This window comes from Embiotoca jacksoni, unplaced genomic scaffold, assembly GCF_022577435.1.
Source record: "Embiotoca jacksoni isolate LCO1_2020_lvr unplaced genomic scaffold, fEmbJac1.0.p SCAF_19, whole genome shotgun sequence".
NCBI classification, from domain to species: domain Eukaryota; kingdom Metazoa; phylum Chordata; class Actinopteri; family Embiotocidae; genus Embiotoca; species Embiotoca jacksoni.
In genome coordinates, this window is record NW_027185329.1 from 3,950,001 (window position 1) to 3,965,000 (window position 15,000).

At 42.8% G+C, this 15,000-nt stretch overlaps 1 protein-coding gene across 5 annotated transcripts in view; it reads right to left on the minus strand.

Annotated features, from left to right (window-relative positions):
• Positions 1 to 15,000, minus strand: part of LOC138200422 (discs large homolog 1-like protein) — a 101,096-nt gene that overhangs the window by 65,137 nt on the left and 20,959 nt on the right. For 4 of the 5 annotated variants that reach the window (XM_069153059.1, XM_069153060.1, XM_069153063.1 and 1 more), the window contains 2 exons: positions 7,267 to 7,800; positions 3,445 to 3,567 (listed from right to left, as the gene is read on the minus strand). The exons of the other annotated variant lie outside the window; for it this stretch is intronic. In XM_069153059.1, the coding sequence (XP_069009160.1) occupies positions 3,445 to 3,567; positions 7,267 to 7,800 (657 nt within the window). The remainder of the gene's footprint in view (positions 1 to 3,444; positions 3,568 to 7,266; positions 7,801 to 15,000) is intronic. 5 annotated transcript variants of the gene reach the window in all.

Consider the following 15,000-nt stretch of genomic DNA (forward strand, 5'->3'; position numbering starts at 1 on the left):
AGAACACAAAGTACAGTTCACAGACACGTCAGCTGACACAGCAACGATTCACAGGCACACGGGTCATATCACAACCTCTCTTTCACTTTTCCCCTCTGTCCTCAGTCAAATGTCAGCCGGTGAATGTCAACTCCATTAATATTTCACAACCAATTAAATAAAAGCACACGTCATGCATGTTTAATGTCTGACTGCTGAGAGAGCCCACTTCTGCCCTTCCATCGTCTACACAGGTACGCCGGGCCGGTGGAAGATTAGCCGAGCACGCTTTTGTGTTCTGTGTTTATGCTTTTAATTATCTGGCTGTGGGCCCAACGCAGACTGACACAGAACCTATTTAGTTCAGCACACATGAGACGGTCTGACCCTGTAAGCACAGTAACCCGGTAACAATGCAGTTACGTCTGCATGTAATTGAACAGACTGTTTGAAGTGTTACAGGAAGGTTCTGTAGAAGTGTTACTGTATTCTGTAAATGAGCACATTTGGATGATCGGTAGCAACCAAAGACTGAGACATAATCGTGCCCTGTTGGTTGTCACATCGCATTAGCTGGTCTGTAACATGGCTCGATATAAAACTGTAATAAATATTAGCTTTTTATGTCATCAGAAAGGGTCCCTGATGCAACTCGAAGCACTGCACACCAGACACCGGGCAGATCCATACTGTGGTTTCTAACCGTGTTGGCTCCTCCCCAGCCTTTCCATTAGATTCCTTTCACATTCTCCTGAGGAACATTTTGCAGAGCGACTGTTATGTCAAGCTCCCCTGCTAAATATTGGACATATAGAGGAATAGACATAAAGCACTGCAGGGCAAGCAAAGCATCTGCTCAAGCAAAACGAGAATCCAGAGAGGCAAAAGCAGAAATTTAACCTTTTAAGATTAAGGGCAGGGTGGGATGTTATTTTTATCTATCACTGCCAGATAAATCTCTCTGTATTTCAAAATATACAGGGTACATCTGTTGTCTATGCCAGATAAAAGCATACTAACCTCATTCTATGGGCAGAGCAAGCGCACCACAGACTTCTGCCAGCTGGCAAACTTCCGGTTTAGGTCTACGCTTAATTGACTCGGGGACAAAATAATTCATGTAGCTCGTCTCGACTTTCAAACATTTTTTGCAGTGAATGGATGAAATTCTGATCGAGAAACAAGTGATTTTGTAGGGGTTGTGACACATTTAATGTCATTTATTGTCTATTTTAAAGCCCCGACAGTGGCGGCGCAGTAGGCTACGACATTAACACGTGTAGAGTGCAGATTAGACGATAAGCATCCGTCTGAAGCTTATGAGTAATGTTAAAGGAATCGGTTGCAGCACACGGCCTCAACCAGGCACTGCAGAGCCTTTTAGTATCATTTAACACAGTTTCAGTTTTATGACCCACACTGTTACGTTCAGCTGTGTTCACCCTTAAAGCAACATTTTCAGACACAGCGGTATCGTACAGTACACTTCCATACCAAACGAGAGCCACACAAAAGAAAAATATATCAAGGGCTAAAGATATTAATAGTCCTATCAATCAAGAGTTCTCATTTTGTCTATGTAGTCACACCACTGGCATGTCCACCATGAGCCACTATGAGCCATAACAGAAATTGTGGCTCGTTGAGAGCGATCAACAAAACTTGATTGTGACTGACATGCAGAGAGTCACATGAACTCTAAATATGTAAATAACTCCGTGGCGACAAAACCATGCCAAGCTAGTTTCATGCTGTTTCATGAAACAATAAAGAACCTGAGTGATCTGTACAGCAGGTCCATCCAAGGCACCGCCAGGTCTCTCCCTGAAGGTGAAGGTCTGACTCTCTGTTCAGTCAGATGAACCGCACAGTGAAGAAAAATCCCTTCAACATTACAGTAAGTTCAGCGCAGAGGGCTTACTCAGCCTTAATTTCTATTACTGCATCAGTGGGAGGGAAAGGAGATTGTTTGGAAAGGGAATGAGCTGGCTGACTGACAGGCTGATTAACATCCAGCAACAAATCTGTGCTCCGTCTGCCTGTAATTCTCTCTTTATCCCATCTCTTGCCGCTCCCTGGTCCTCTGTGCCTTTACTTCCTTCCTAATTATCTGCATTAGCTTAATGACTAAGAGCCACTAAGGTCTCTGAGTGGGCTATGTGTGTCTTACCGTTTGTGTAAAGAGAGCAAATGACTTTTTACTGTTCCACCTCAGTCAGCCTCTGCAGTGGATATAGATTTTGGGAGTGAGTTATTTAAGGATGGTCAATTATACTGTTGCAGTACACAGCTGCCCTTAGCATTTAGACAACCTCAAAGTCCCTGTGGTTTTGTCAATATTAATAACAATAAGTCCTGATTATTGAGCTTCAAAATCCATTCATTATGTCGTAACAATTGCTATTAAAGTCTGATTCAGTCAGATGTCGATATGTGGAGGTACCGCACGACCTCAACTCTTTGGCCTCTGCTGCCTCCTGCGGTTGACAAACTGTAACTACATGTAAAAAGAGTGGCTGCAATTGGAGACTTTCTCAGCTCTCTAATGAACATGCAATAGAAAGACATTTAATATTAAATGGTGGATAAAGCAAAAAGTTAGAGCTTGAAATAAATGAGTATAAATAGTGATGCTGGAGTTGCACAAGTATATTCCTTGTGTAATCGCCAACATTACATCCATATTAGACCATGTGAAGACACAAACATTCACATTACATAAACATCAACAATCACAGCACTCAACATGCTCTGCATCAACATGGTCCGGAGAACCACAACCAGAAGAGCGTTAAATCAGCATTTTGGTTGTGGCTTCAAGATGTTAGTGCAGCACAGAAATTACGGTGAGACAGATTGGTGTTAAATCATATAGATAAGAGTACAGAGAGCATGGTCTTTTAAAAGGTCCTCCATGTAGCATTTTAAATGTCAGCATTATGAGCGTATCACTGTAAAAGTAATTATGTTAAAAGGTCAAATTACCATAAAAAAGGGCACATTTCAGGTGGTCTCCTTTCTCTAAATGAAACATGGCACTTCTTAAAGAGGAGATTAAACTCCTTCCCAGATGCCTTCCCTCCAGTTGTGTCTCCTTTTTCTAAAAATATAAACATGTTCTGAGCTATTTTTTCATCACTTCTGCCATCTGCCACTGACACCTCTGGCACTTTAGCTCCAATAGCAAAGAGGAAGTGTCCGATAAAGGTTTATTATTAATTAGTGTTAAAATGCTACCTGAAACACCTTAAAATGTTTCTGCGTGGTGTTAAGATATGATGTTGGTGAATTTCAACCAATGCAACATTTTGCAAGAATCTCAGGCTCACGTGTCGCACAAAAAAAGAGAGAGAGAAAAAAAAAAAAATGGAACGGCATGCCAAGGAGACGAGAAACAACTGAAAGCATCGTAACACAAATGAGTGTAGCTATGAACACATGCGATGAGCTCGGAGGCGAGATTACCTGGTAGTAGGCGTGGCTTTGAGAATAGAGGGAGGAGAAAGGCGGGGCTGGGACATCGTTCAGCCTCTCTCCCTCTGGGTGAGGCCACGCCTCCTCATCATAGGGAACCTCAGGTGACTCTACCTACAATGCACAGACAGAGCTCAACGTGGTGCACACACACACACACACACACACACACACACACACTGTGTACTGTGTGCTACAGTCTGATCGCTGCTCTGTTGGCTGCCCGAACGTCACGCGGTCATCGACAATATATTTCTGTCTTGAGGATACCAGTTCGTGCAAAACAAGGGGAGGAGATTCAACTGTGTAAGACAAAATACAAAGTACTCAGCCAACTCTAACAAAACAAACCCAGTGGTAATCCATTACCATTCATATATTTGACTTAAGAATTCAGATGGTAAAATATATTTTAAAAAAAACGAAAACAGGTAAATAAACCTATTAAACATCACAAGGCAAGTAACATGCTGCCTTGTGTGTATGGGTTATTTATATGATGAAGTAGTTGTACTAATAAATCTTAAAATAAATCACAGAGAAAAATAGAAAGGGTACATGTGTGTGCGTGTGTGTGTGTGTGTGTGTGTGTGTGTGTGTGTGTGTGTGTGTGTGTGTGTGTGTGTGTGTATAAGAGAGGAAAAAGGGAGAGAGAGAGAGAGAGAGAGAGCGAGAGAGAGAGAGAGAGAGAGAGAGATGGGAACATGTTCATAGGGAGAACAAGATGGCGAGTCCATCTGTCACACAGAAGCCATCCAGATCCAGCACCTGTGGTCACTCACACACAGTCATACAAACACACACCATTTGGGACGGAAGGAGCTCTCAAAATAAACTGAATACCCACATACACCAACAACAACACACACACACACACACACACACACACACACACACACACACACACACACACAGACCACAGAATCTCCTCCTCCCAGATCTTACAGAGACAGACAGGAAGATGAGGGGCTGGAACGGACCAGTCTGTAAAGAGCGATCAAGATAATGATGATAATGATGCACAGGGTGGTGAAGAGTCAGGATATGTAGACGTCTGAGCCGTCTCCATGAACAGAGAGGATATGAGGTGGTCATGAGTGAATGACGGCATCCAAGAAGAACTACAGCCCCAAAAAAATGTGTGGCTGCATTTGCAACATAAAATACATCTACAGTGGTGTGCAGAATTATTACAGATTGATTGATGATAGAGGAAAATATTTACAAATCATTCAATCATGTGGTGTTACAAAGTCACAGCGTGTGTTTACTGTGATTTCACCAGAAATGCTGTGACTATGAAGAGATGGGAGGGTGTTATCCAGCCACAAGGTGGAGCTACACACCAATTGTTTTTCCTCCACACCTCAACAGCTTTGTCCGGAGTTTTCCCAGAGGACAAACTTTGAACTCGTGGTGACTGACAACCGCAAAGTTAAACAAGTGACAGCGTATAATGACTGAGAACTGACACACCGCTAATATGCACACATGCGCGCACACACTCCTCAGCCCTGACGACCCGCAGCGTGCTGAGGGCTGTCGTAACTTACCCACACAGATACACACACTACTGACAACATGAGAGTTGATTCAATTAAATAATACAGATTTTTTTTTTTTTTAGATGCCGGAATTGAGAAAGGATGACATGTTAGTCGGAGATGACATGTTAGTTTCTGTGAAACAGATACTGAAATGACAAAAGGGACGAGAAGACTTACAGAAAATGAGCATAAATCAGGAAGGAGGCTGTAATAAAATCCTGGTTTATGGCTTAACAAAGTGAGTTTTGCTTGTTAAAAAATGTCTGAGAGTCCAGAGGAAAATCACTGGATTAATGGCCCTTTGATTACTACCATGTAATTGTATATGGAAGGAAGGAATTTGTCATTGTTAATTTGCATATTTTGATGTCATTTAAATTAAATATATGTGACTGTACGAGTTGGATTCCCACATAAAAAAAAGACCATAATTATAATTTATAAGACAACTGTGAAACCTGCAATTTAAGGAGCATGAATATAAAGTAGAGGGAAAAATAAAAGTCAACAAAGGATAATATACACATTATGGAGCATAACGAGGTGTGTGTGTGTGTGTGTGTGTGTGTGTGTGTGTGTGTGTGTGTGTGTGTGTGTGTGTGTGTGTGTGTTGTTAAATGAGCGTGTATGTGTTGCTGTGTGTCAGGGAATTCATGTGAGTGTGTCGGGTTAGAGCTGTGCGAGCACAGTCATGTAAGCGCTAATCTGCAGACAGATACAGTCCAATCAACCAAAATAAAAAGATTACCAGGCTACGCTTTGCCATTCTGAGTATGCGTGTGCGTGTGCGTGTGTGTGTGTGTGTGTGTGTGTGTGTGTGTGTGTGTGAGGAAGCGATAGAGAGGCAAAAGAAAGGGAGACAAAGGGGTAGAGAGGCAGGCAGACACCGACTGAGTGCAGAACAGAGATAGTAATGGGCCTCATTACTAAAAAATGAGACAAGCATTCGACTGAATCCCCTGCATGCACGGTTGTGCAAAAGTATTCTCCCGGTACAAAGAGAGGCTCTGTGCATGCAGGCAAATTTAGGTCAGTATCCTTGACTTCTAAGTTCTTTCAAATAAGACCCATCTAATTCTGAATGCATTGGAAAGTCACCAGCCTCAAAAACAAAAGCTCAGACGTCATATTAGTCCTAATTCTGAACAAATTACGTCGACTTGAGGTATATCACTGCCATTGCCTCTTTTATCTCAAATATGTCCTCTCTTCAAGGACTATGACAAAAAGATTTAAGACTGTACGAATTACATTTTTGTAATATATTTTGATGGTGTTTGAACACGTTTCAAAGGTTCAAGGTTTTTCCAGCAACTGTCTGTCTTGTAGAGATGACATTTATTTATTGCTAATTTGCAACAGCAAAAACATTTATTCCACTGCATCGGTCTCCTGAAATACTTTTTAACATGGTTTAACTACATGTTCTGCTGCTGTAATAAAATATCCGCTCACAGAAAACTAAAGCATGTTCAAACTTTCTAATTGTTAGATTTAGTCAACTTCAGTTAAGATTTGGAGCACATCATGGTCTTGGTTAAATACTGAAAAAGCATGAAACTGAATGGTTTACGGATATGAACGGATATGAACGAATATGAAGCCGAGCCTGGTGTCAGATCCTTTGCATGTTGTCCATCCACCTCCCTGACACTTGTGTACAAGAATATAACACCTTTCTCTGAAAGAAAAAAAAAAAAAAACTCCGACCAAACCTGCTATCAATCCAAGCAGCAAATACAATTCCCTCAGAAGGTAAGTGATGAAGGAAGTTAGTAATAACCAAGTTATTAAATGCTCCCTCTATTATGTAAAGGCTTCATTAACTACTCATAAAGCAGAAAGAAAGACTGGGCTGTTGTTTCAATTGTCATCAAGTGACACTGTAGCCTCAATGGTGCATGACGTAGACATCTAGATATATGCATTCAGAAACGATGGATTGATCCTTTAAATCGAAACGTGAAAAGCATGGGTCAGAGGACAGTAGGAATATCTGGCTCCACATGCACGGCACATTTGTCACCAGAGTCATTTTGACACATGTATTGACAGACAGACTGGTAATCTCCTCGATGAACATGATGTAAGAGGGAACCACGAGCCCTGTGTGTGCTTCTAAAACAGAGAGACAGGTAGACGGTGTAAGTTTGCAGGCGTGACGCAGAGCAGACGGGCGGTGTCGGTCAGTCGTGCGTCGTCTGTGTTGTTTGACACACGAAACGTAGAGCCGAAGCCACAGCGACAGACAGCGAGAGTTAGTTACCTGAGCGGGCGTGATGTGTGTGTGAGTGACGTATCCGTGAACGTGCTGGATCTGCGACAGATGCCGCTCCGCCACCTGAACCAGTTCTGCCCCCCGCAGGTCACCGCGGCGACCGAGAGATTCGTCCCTCCCCAGTGACCGATTCCTTTCTCTCTCCACGGTCCCGGCGCCCCCTCCGTCTCTCCTCCAGGTCCTGCCGTCCCTCCCCAGGGTCCCGCCGTCCCTCCCCGGGGTCTCTCCGTCTCTTCCCAGGGTTCCCCCGTCTCTCCCCAGAGTCCCTCCGTCTCTTCCCAGGGTTCCTCCGTCTCTCCCCAGGGTCCCTCCGTCCCTCCCCAGAGTTCCTCCGTCCCTCGCCAGGGTCCCGCCGTCCCTCCCCAGGGTCCCTCCATCCCGCCCCAGGGTCCCTCCATCCCTCCCCAGGGTCCCTCCATCTCTCAGCTCTCTGGTTACTCCCATTGGGTGATGATGGCAGGGATGATGGGGGAGTTTTGGGGCCCCAGGTGACGCCCCTTCTTCTTCTTGATACCGATACTTCTATAGTGAGAAAGGGAGGAGGAGGCGAGGCGAGGAAACCAGGTGGGAATTAAAGGAAAACGCAAGCAAGGGAAAGAAGACGGCCGAGAAGACAGGAAAAAGGGGACAGACAAGGTTGGGAAGAGGAGATAGAGGAAGGTGGGTGGAAAGCAGGAAAAAAAGAGGAAAATATAGATTAGTTTAAAGATAAGTTCAGAAGTAGAGAAGATTTTTTTTAAAGCTGGAAAAGAAGAAAGCGTTAGTGCAAAACTGCATACCAGCCTAAAAAGAGCATAGCAGAGAACAAGTGTGTGTAATGAGATATTTTTATAGTACAGTTTCTGTGTGTAAGCAGAGCCCAGGTGTACAACCAGCATGAGAGTAATTGTTTCCTGAGCTCCCCGTATTGTACATACGTGAATGCACAAACACACACAAACACACACACACACACACACACACACACACACACACACACACACACACACACACACACACACACACACACACAGGATTTGAAACAGAAGTTTTTAGGCAAAATAAGATGCAAAACTGAATGAGGACAGTGAGCGGAAGACAAGCCTGCCTCAGGGATTTTCTTTTTCTCTTCCTCATCTCTCTATACCTTCATCATGCCTCTTTCCCTTTCACATCTACGACTCTCACTCCAGAAAATCTCACTACTTCTTTTCCCTCGTCTCCCATTCCCACGCACTCCCCCTTTTTATCTTTTAAAAAATGAAAGTATTTGATGTTTTTTTCTGCTTTACTGGACAGAGTACAGTGGAGGGAGTCTGCGAGGCTGATGGGGGAGGGATGTCGGGTCCTTAAGCCAGTTCTGAATCCATGACATTGTGGTTATGTGATGCGCAACTCGGCCAACTGAGCAGCAGGGAGGAAGCCCCTCTGTGCGCTAAATGAAAAGTGACTATCACTCCGTCCAGGAAGATTAGGTGAATCCAGGTAAAATCCTTTATCCCTTATCCATCACTTTTTGTTCCTGTTTAAATCCAAACCAACCAAGAAGAGCAGCTTAAGAGAAGCAGATGGGTTTTTAAGCTTCGAGACAAATGGAACAGGGGACTCTCTGATAAAATCAACACCAAAGTGACAGAGTAATCTCAGCTAATACAGCATGTCCAATTGAGAATAAATCATCTAAGTGGAATCTAGTTCCTCATTGAATAAATTACAGGTTTTGGACTCACATCTTGATCCTAACCCGGGGTTAAAATAAAGTGAGAATGTCTTGTGCAATGTGCGAAAAGCCCATTTAAAGGATTTGTGACTGTCTCACGGTCGGACTAATTGGTAATCTAACAGCGTGTCAACCTCATTGTAACGCAGCACCACAATGTTGAGAAGCTTTTTACCTGAAAATCTATGCAACTGAAGAAATAACAAAATAACAGAGGCCATACTTAATACTGTATGTCAGGAAAACCTGGAAGTATGAAGGGGAAAAAGATGACAATTCTTTCCTTCTACTGTCATGCCGTCTGCCTCTGCCTGATTTTGCATATGTCTGCTTATACAATGCTTATACAACCTTTAGGTCAAAGCCCCTTTATGCAATGCAATAGTGTCTTGTTGGTTTAAAAATTTCACAATGAAAAAAAATCTGTTGCAGAGAAATCATCACTGGAATCAGTTTCCCATCGTGGCACAGACTGATGAGGTGAACAAAGAGGAAGTTTCTTATGTCAGGTCAGTTTAATCACAACGTGGGAGGGAGAGTCTTTAGCTTTCAGACCCCTCTCAAGACTTAAAACCTTCCGTTTTTTTTTATCAACTTTACACCTAAGTTAAACCTTAGTTATGCTGCAAGGGCTGCTGAGGGACCTCCCATGATGCACTGAGCTCCTTTCCTCTTTCTCTCTGTCACTCTCAATGCATTTATAAAGCACCATTACATCTCATTAACTTCATGCTTTCCTTATCCCATTGTTTTTGTTTATTGTTTCTTGATGCAGTCCCCCTCGCTCGAGTAGTTCTGTGCTTTCTTCTGCAGGGAGTTTTTCTCCTCCAAGCAGCTCATGTGGGAATTGTTGAATTGTTGGGGTCATTTGTATAATACTGTGGAGTTCTTTTGTAAGGACTTTACCATGTTAAGTGCCCTGAAATAACTTGTGTTAGGATTTGGTGCTATATAAATAAAATTGGATTGACTTTAATACATAACAAGAATTTCAGTAATATTAAGTAAATATTAAGGCATAAATGGCATAAATGGAGAGATGCACATGAATGCGAGGGAGTAGATACTTGACACGTGAAGAAAGTACAGCTCAAAGTTAGGAAACAGGTCTTAACAACATAGATCTTAACACATTTGCAAAATGTCATGAAATTGTAGATGAAGTCAGAAATGCAAAGTTTCTGAACTCACTGTATTGCAAGGTCTGAGTGGAGTCATTATATCGGGAGCTGAGAATACAATAAGCGAGGCTAAGCTAACACCACCATCAGACAAACACAGCCTGCAGCTTAGGAATGAGATAGATTCACCTCCCCTGCAGAGAGCCAGACAGTCACACAGTCAGTCCCATTAATGTGACATTTGACCTTTTGACTTATTTTCTCTCTAGGTAGCCAACAGGAAGCCACAGCAGACTTCCCCCGAGTCTGCATGCGCACGTATCAATTAAAAACCTGTTCTCTCGATCACATTCTGGTGACATAAAAATGGTTCCCACAAGTTAACCATTTCGTTTCGGGTAAATAGGTTAGAATCGGCCTTAGGTTAGGTGTTCGGATAATGTTGTAAGTCAATACAGTGTCCTAGTAAACTAGTGTGATTTATCATACAGCTCCCACTGTGTCTGTGCATCAGTAACTACACAGCCCGCAGTGTTAATTAAAGTTCCTTCCCAAGAGAGGGATTTAGCCTTTTTGCGCAGACCTTGATAAAACGCTGTTGTTGGCTTTTCTCTTTTAGTGAGTTCAGCATCAAAACTGCCGTACGTAACGATGTTCAAGCCATGTTTTCACACACATGATTTAACAACCACTTAAGGACAGAAAGCACAGGGACAAACCACTAAAGCACTAACACTACATTTGACCCTTGCAGCTGACTGCCATCTTGGTCGGCAGCAACAGCAACAGGAACCAGAATCTATCCTACAAACTGTTTTGAGGCAGGGAGTCGGCGGCTGCACGGCACAGGAGAGCACAGAACAGTATCAGCTAATTCCTGCGAATTCAAGTAGACATGACCGTGTGTGTGTGTGTGTGTGTGTGTGTGTGTGTGTGTGTGTGCTCTCTCTCCCCATTGCCTCCACTGCTGCATACTTTAACCTCATTCAGACTGGGATTGGAAGTCAACGCTGCGCTGACAAAATGAACCGATCCGACCCCGTCTCACGACCTTCAGTGCATCTTGTTTCCTCTCCGCCTCTCACTACGATCTTTTCATTCACTGTCGTCTCGCTAATTAGTCAGAAATGCCTCACAAATAATCTCGAGAGCGGCGGTTGAACGGCCAGGCGCTAAGACCCCGAAGAAACCCTGGCTCACACTGTTGTCACAACACGGCTGCTACAGCCCTCTGCACTCGCACGCACACATAAGCACGCACGCACACTCAGCCATAATCCTATATTTGGCGTTTGAAATCTCACATGGCACGAGAACACCTCCGAATGAGGGAATGCATGAATGAACACAGACACCAAATATGTCTGTTTTAAATCACAGAGTGTGTAGCTGTGTGTGTAAGTCGTGTGTGTTTCTGCTTGCTCGACTATCAAGAGCCGAGCATTCCTAATCAGGACTGTGCCTGCAGAGAGCCCGCTGACCGACAACACACACACACACACACACACACACACACACACACACACACACACACACACACACACACACACACACACACACACACAAACACAGAGATCCGCGTGCACACTGTGGCTGTCATGTGTTACTGTGTCAGCCAGTCTTGCATAGCCAGAGAAACGTGACTAGATAGGGAGCAGATTCAGCATCCCAGTGCATGTCTATGTGTGTGCGTATGGGTGCGTGTGTGTGTGTGTGTGTGTGTGTGTGTGTGTGTGTGTGTGTGTGTGTGTGTGTGTGTGTGTGTGCGCGTGTGTGCGTGTGTGTGTGTGCGCATCAGAGTAAAGCCAGGCGTTAATCACGCTTGGTAAGATATGAAAGAGCAGGGGATCCTCTGCCGTAAGGAACTTCTGGCGCGCGCACACACACACACACACACACACACACACACACACACACACACACACACACACGTGCCTTCATGCTACTCTTTATCTCTAACATCGCACTCTCTCTCTCTCTCTCTCATGCTTTATTGGAATCAAGCAGAACAGCACTTATTGCCAGATAACAGCTGACGACCAGATTCATTTAGCAACAATGACAAAGTGACAGTGACATGTACAAATGGTTTTATACAAAGTCAGCCAATCAATGGACACATTTTTCAAAGGAACTGCTGTCAATAATATTTTGCTGTGTGGACACATTGTATGTCCCTCATACAGCTTAAGGTCATTATTCTGAACTGCTATTATTTTGAAATTCTATTATTTGGAAGAAACAAAGAAAATACATTATTTGGATACAGAAGAAAACAAGTAGAACAGCATGGCTGAAGAATATCCGACTGCCAAATAAAACCTATTCTAAATATTTAACTTGATATTGGCAATTGCCTATTCCCCAAAATATCTTCATTAAATCTAAAATATATGATCTAAGAATTTACACGTGTTCAAATGCAGAAGTCCGGTTCAAATGAAGAATGTACTTAACTCACTCTATGGTGGCTTTAGTCAGTAAAGTGTCTCCAGGAAAAATACACAGACCTTAGCAGAAATAGAGGAACAAATTCATCTATTTTGAATGTGTTGAAATGTCTGACCTAGTTAAAGGTGGGTATGATTTATCTTTTCAGGCACTTAAACAGCCTCAAAAATGACACAGCGCTGGCAAGATAAAAGTGAATAGACTGTAGCTCACCCTAATGCACTTAAAATGTGCTTTCCTCTTTGCTCAATGCTGTTGGTGTCCTGCTTGTCTCTTTCCATGTATCTCAGATTTGCATGTGATTTTAATCTAACTATACAGCTGTTAGTATTTCAATCAATCAATTCTGATTATTAATCAGCCTATCAGTTCCAATCAAAATGCTGGTTCAATTATTGGCATTACGTCAGTCAGAACACAATATGTCAAAAGCATGAACTGCCTTTAGTTAGCTTGCAATTACTTTGAAAGTATTTATCAAACTTTGCTGTTTTTTTTTTTTTATGAAGCTCAGCTGCACTTTTCAGAGTGACCTACAGTTCACCACACTGTTAGCTGAATTCATGTGAATTCACACGTGTGGGTACATAGACAAAAGGAGGGGAGGTCCAAATTTCACGCTCAGTCATAAATAATAATGAAACCGTCTTTTCAATATGAAACCACTTCTCAAGAACCAACTTGTATTCTTCTTGAGAACGTCTTCATTGAAACGACATAAGAGTGAAGCTATAGACTGTATATAAAAATGGCCACCGAGGGGCCACCGGGTGCTGGCTCTAAAAAACCTCTGGCTCCAACAGACTCCAATTCAAAAACAGTCAACTTCTTTCATGAAATACAAAGTCAGTACATTGTTCCACAAGTCAGTATGGTGTCATTTGGTAAATTCACTCCTTCTGATCAGTGTTCTGGTGGTCCTTCTGAAAATAACTCTATCATTAATTAGATATAAGGCCTGGTTTGATTGGCATGTAAAATGTCCTTGGGTTCTCAGTGAGATCTATGAGTCAGATCAAACCCCTTGTTCCTCATCAAAAATCAAGATGTCGACAGACGAAGAAAACAGACTCAAGGCTTCAAAACTGCGGTTCACAAACCAAAGGGTAACATCATGCTGGGCTGCTACTTGAGTGGAATAGATTAGTACAAAGGGCAATTTAAAACTACCTTATTGCATAATGTGCATTACATTATAAGTCCCTCAGGTTCATCTAAATGTTCTTATTTACATCATCACATCACTGACTTTTATGAACTCACCTTGAACAATGACTATTGCTTTAATTACATAACAGTCTGTCATGAACCTGATCGTGACACTCAACAAGGCACAAGAAGAGATGGCATGAGAGTGAAGTGAATTGTTTTTATGTTCAGGGTCAGATTCATTAAGTTGCTGCATTCACACTGGAAACCAGAGCATTTCCTTGTTGTTGCCCAAAGTTAATGTACCAGTCCAAATAAGGCACCATCATACTTTTGTTGTTGTGCTTCTTTCTGTATCTTTATGTATAAAAACAAGCTTGTGAGAGAGACTCATGATCTTAATTGTAAGAAAATCCTGATTCTTTTTTTTAATTTTTTTTTTTTATCCACAATCGTGCAGCTCTCCAACATTTCTTTTGACATTTTTCTGAACTGTTTCATCACCAAGTTAGTTTTAATTTCTTGAACGCAAATTAGTTCGACTAACAAGTGGAGGTGAAGGGCGGTGCAGGTTACGTATTGCTTCTAATTGGGATATAAAAAAATTCCAGAGAACTGCACGGCACTTCAACGTCTTTCAACACGCAAGCTGCTGGAAGTCTGCAAATAGATGACGGTAGTTGGGTCGTCTCCCAAACATCTCTCACACACTGCATAACTTCTTCTTATCCTCAGGATATCCTCCACTTGTTACCGTGTGCGGCTACAGAGGGACAAAAACCACGTCTCCTATTGTGTCTCTCGCTCGTGTTCTCTCTCTCTCTCTCTTTCGAGCAGTTGTCCCTCGGCCTGCCTCGATCTAACAGGCTGTCATGGTGAGGTAATCTAATAGGACAGAAGTGAAGTCCATACAGTTTATTATGGCCTCACTACTGAACTGGACAACAGAATACCCAGGCAGGCGCACACACACAGTCCAGTGGTCACTACTGTATCCCCTTATATCACAGTACTGTACGTGAATTTGTAACAGTAAACTGAACACACTCCTTCAATGCCTCGAGGTTTTCTACATTCGAGTGACACCAAGACGATGAAGCTGTACATCCCACTTCTTCCTGCCGACCAGGTCTAGTTTTCTCAGTGCCATTTAGACCAGTTTACAGACCCATTTATGAAGCCGTTTTTTGGCGAGCTGTGTGTTTAATGACTATTCAGAGATGCGGCACAGTCTACTAAGACGTCCTCCACATCAAAGGCACTGCTCCTTAAGCACTCGGGTGGAACTTTAATATTTCATAT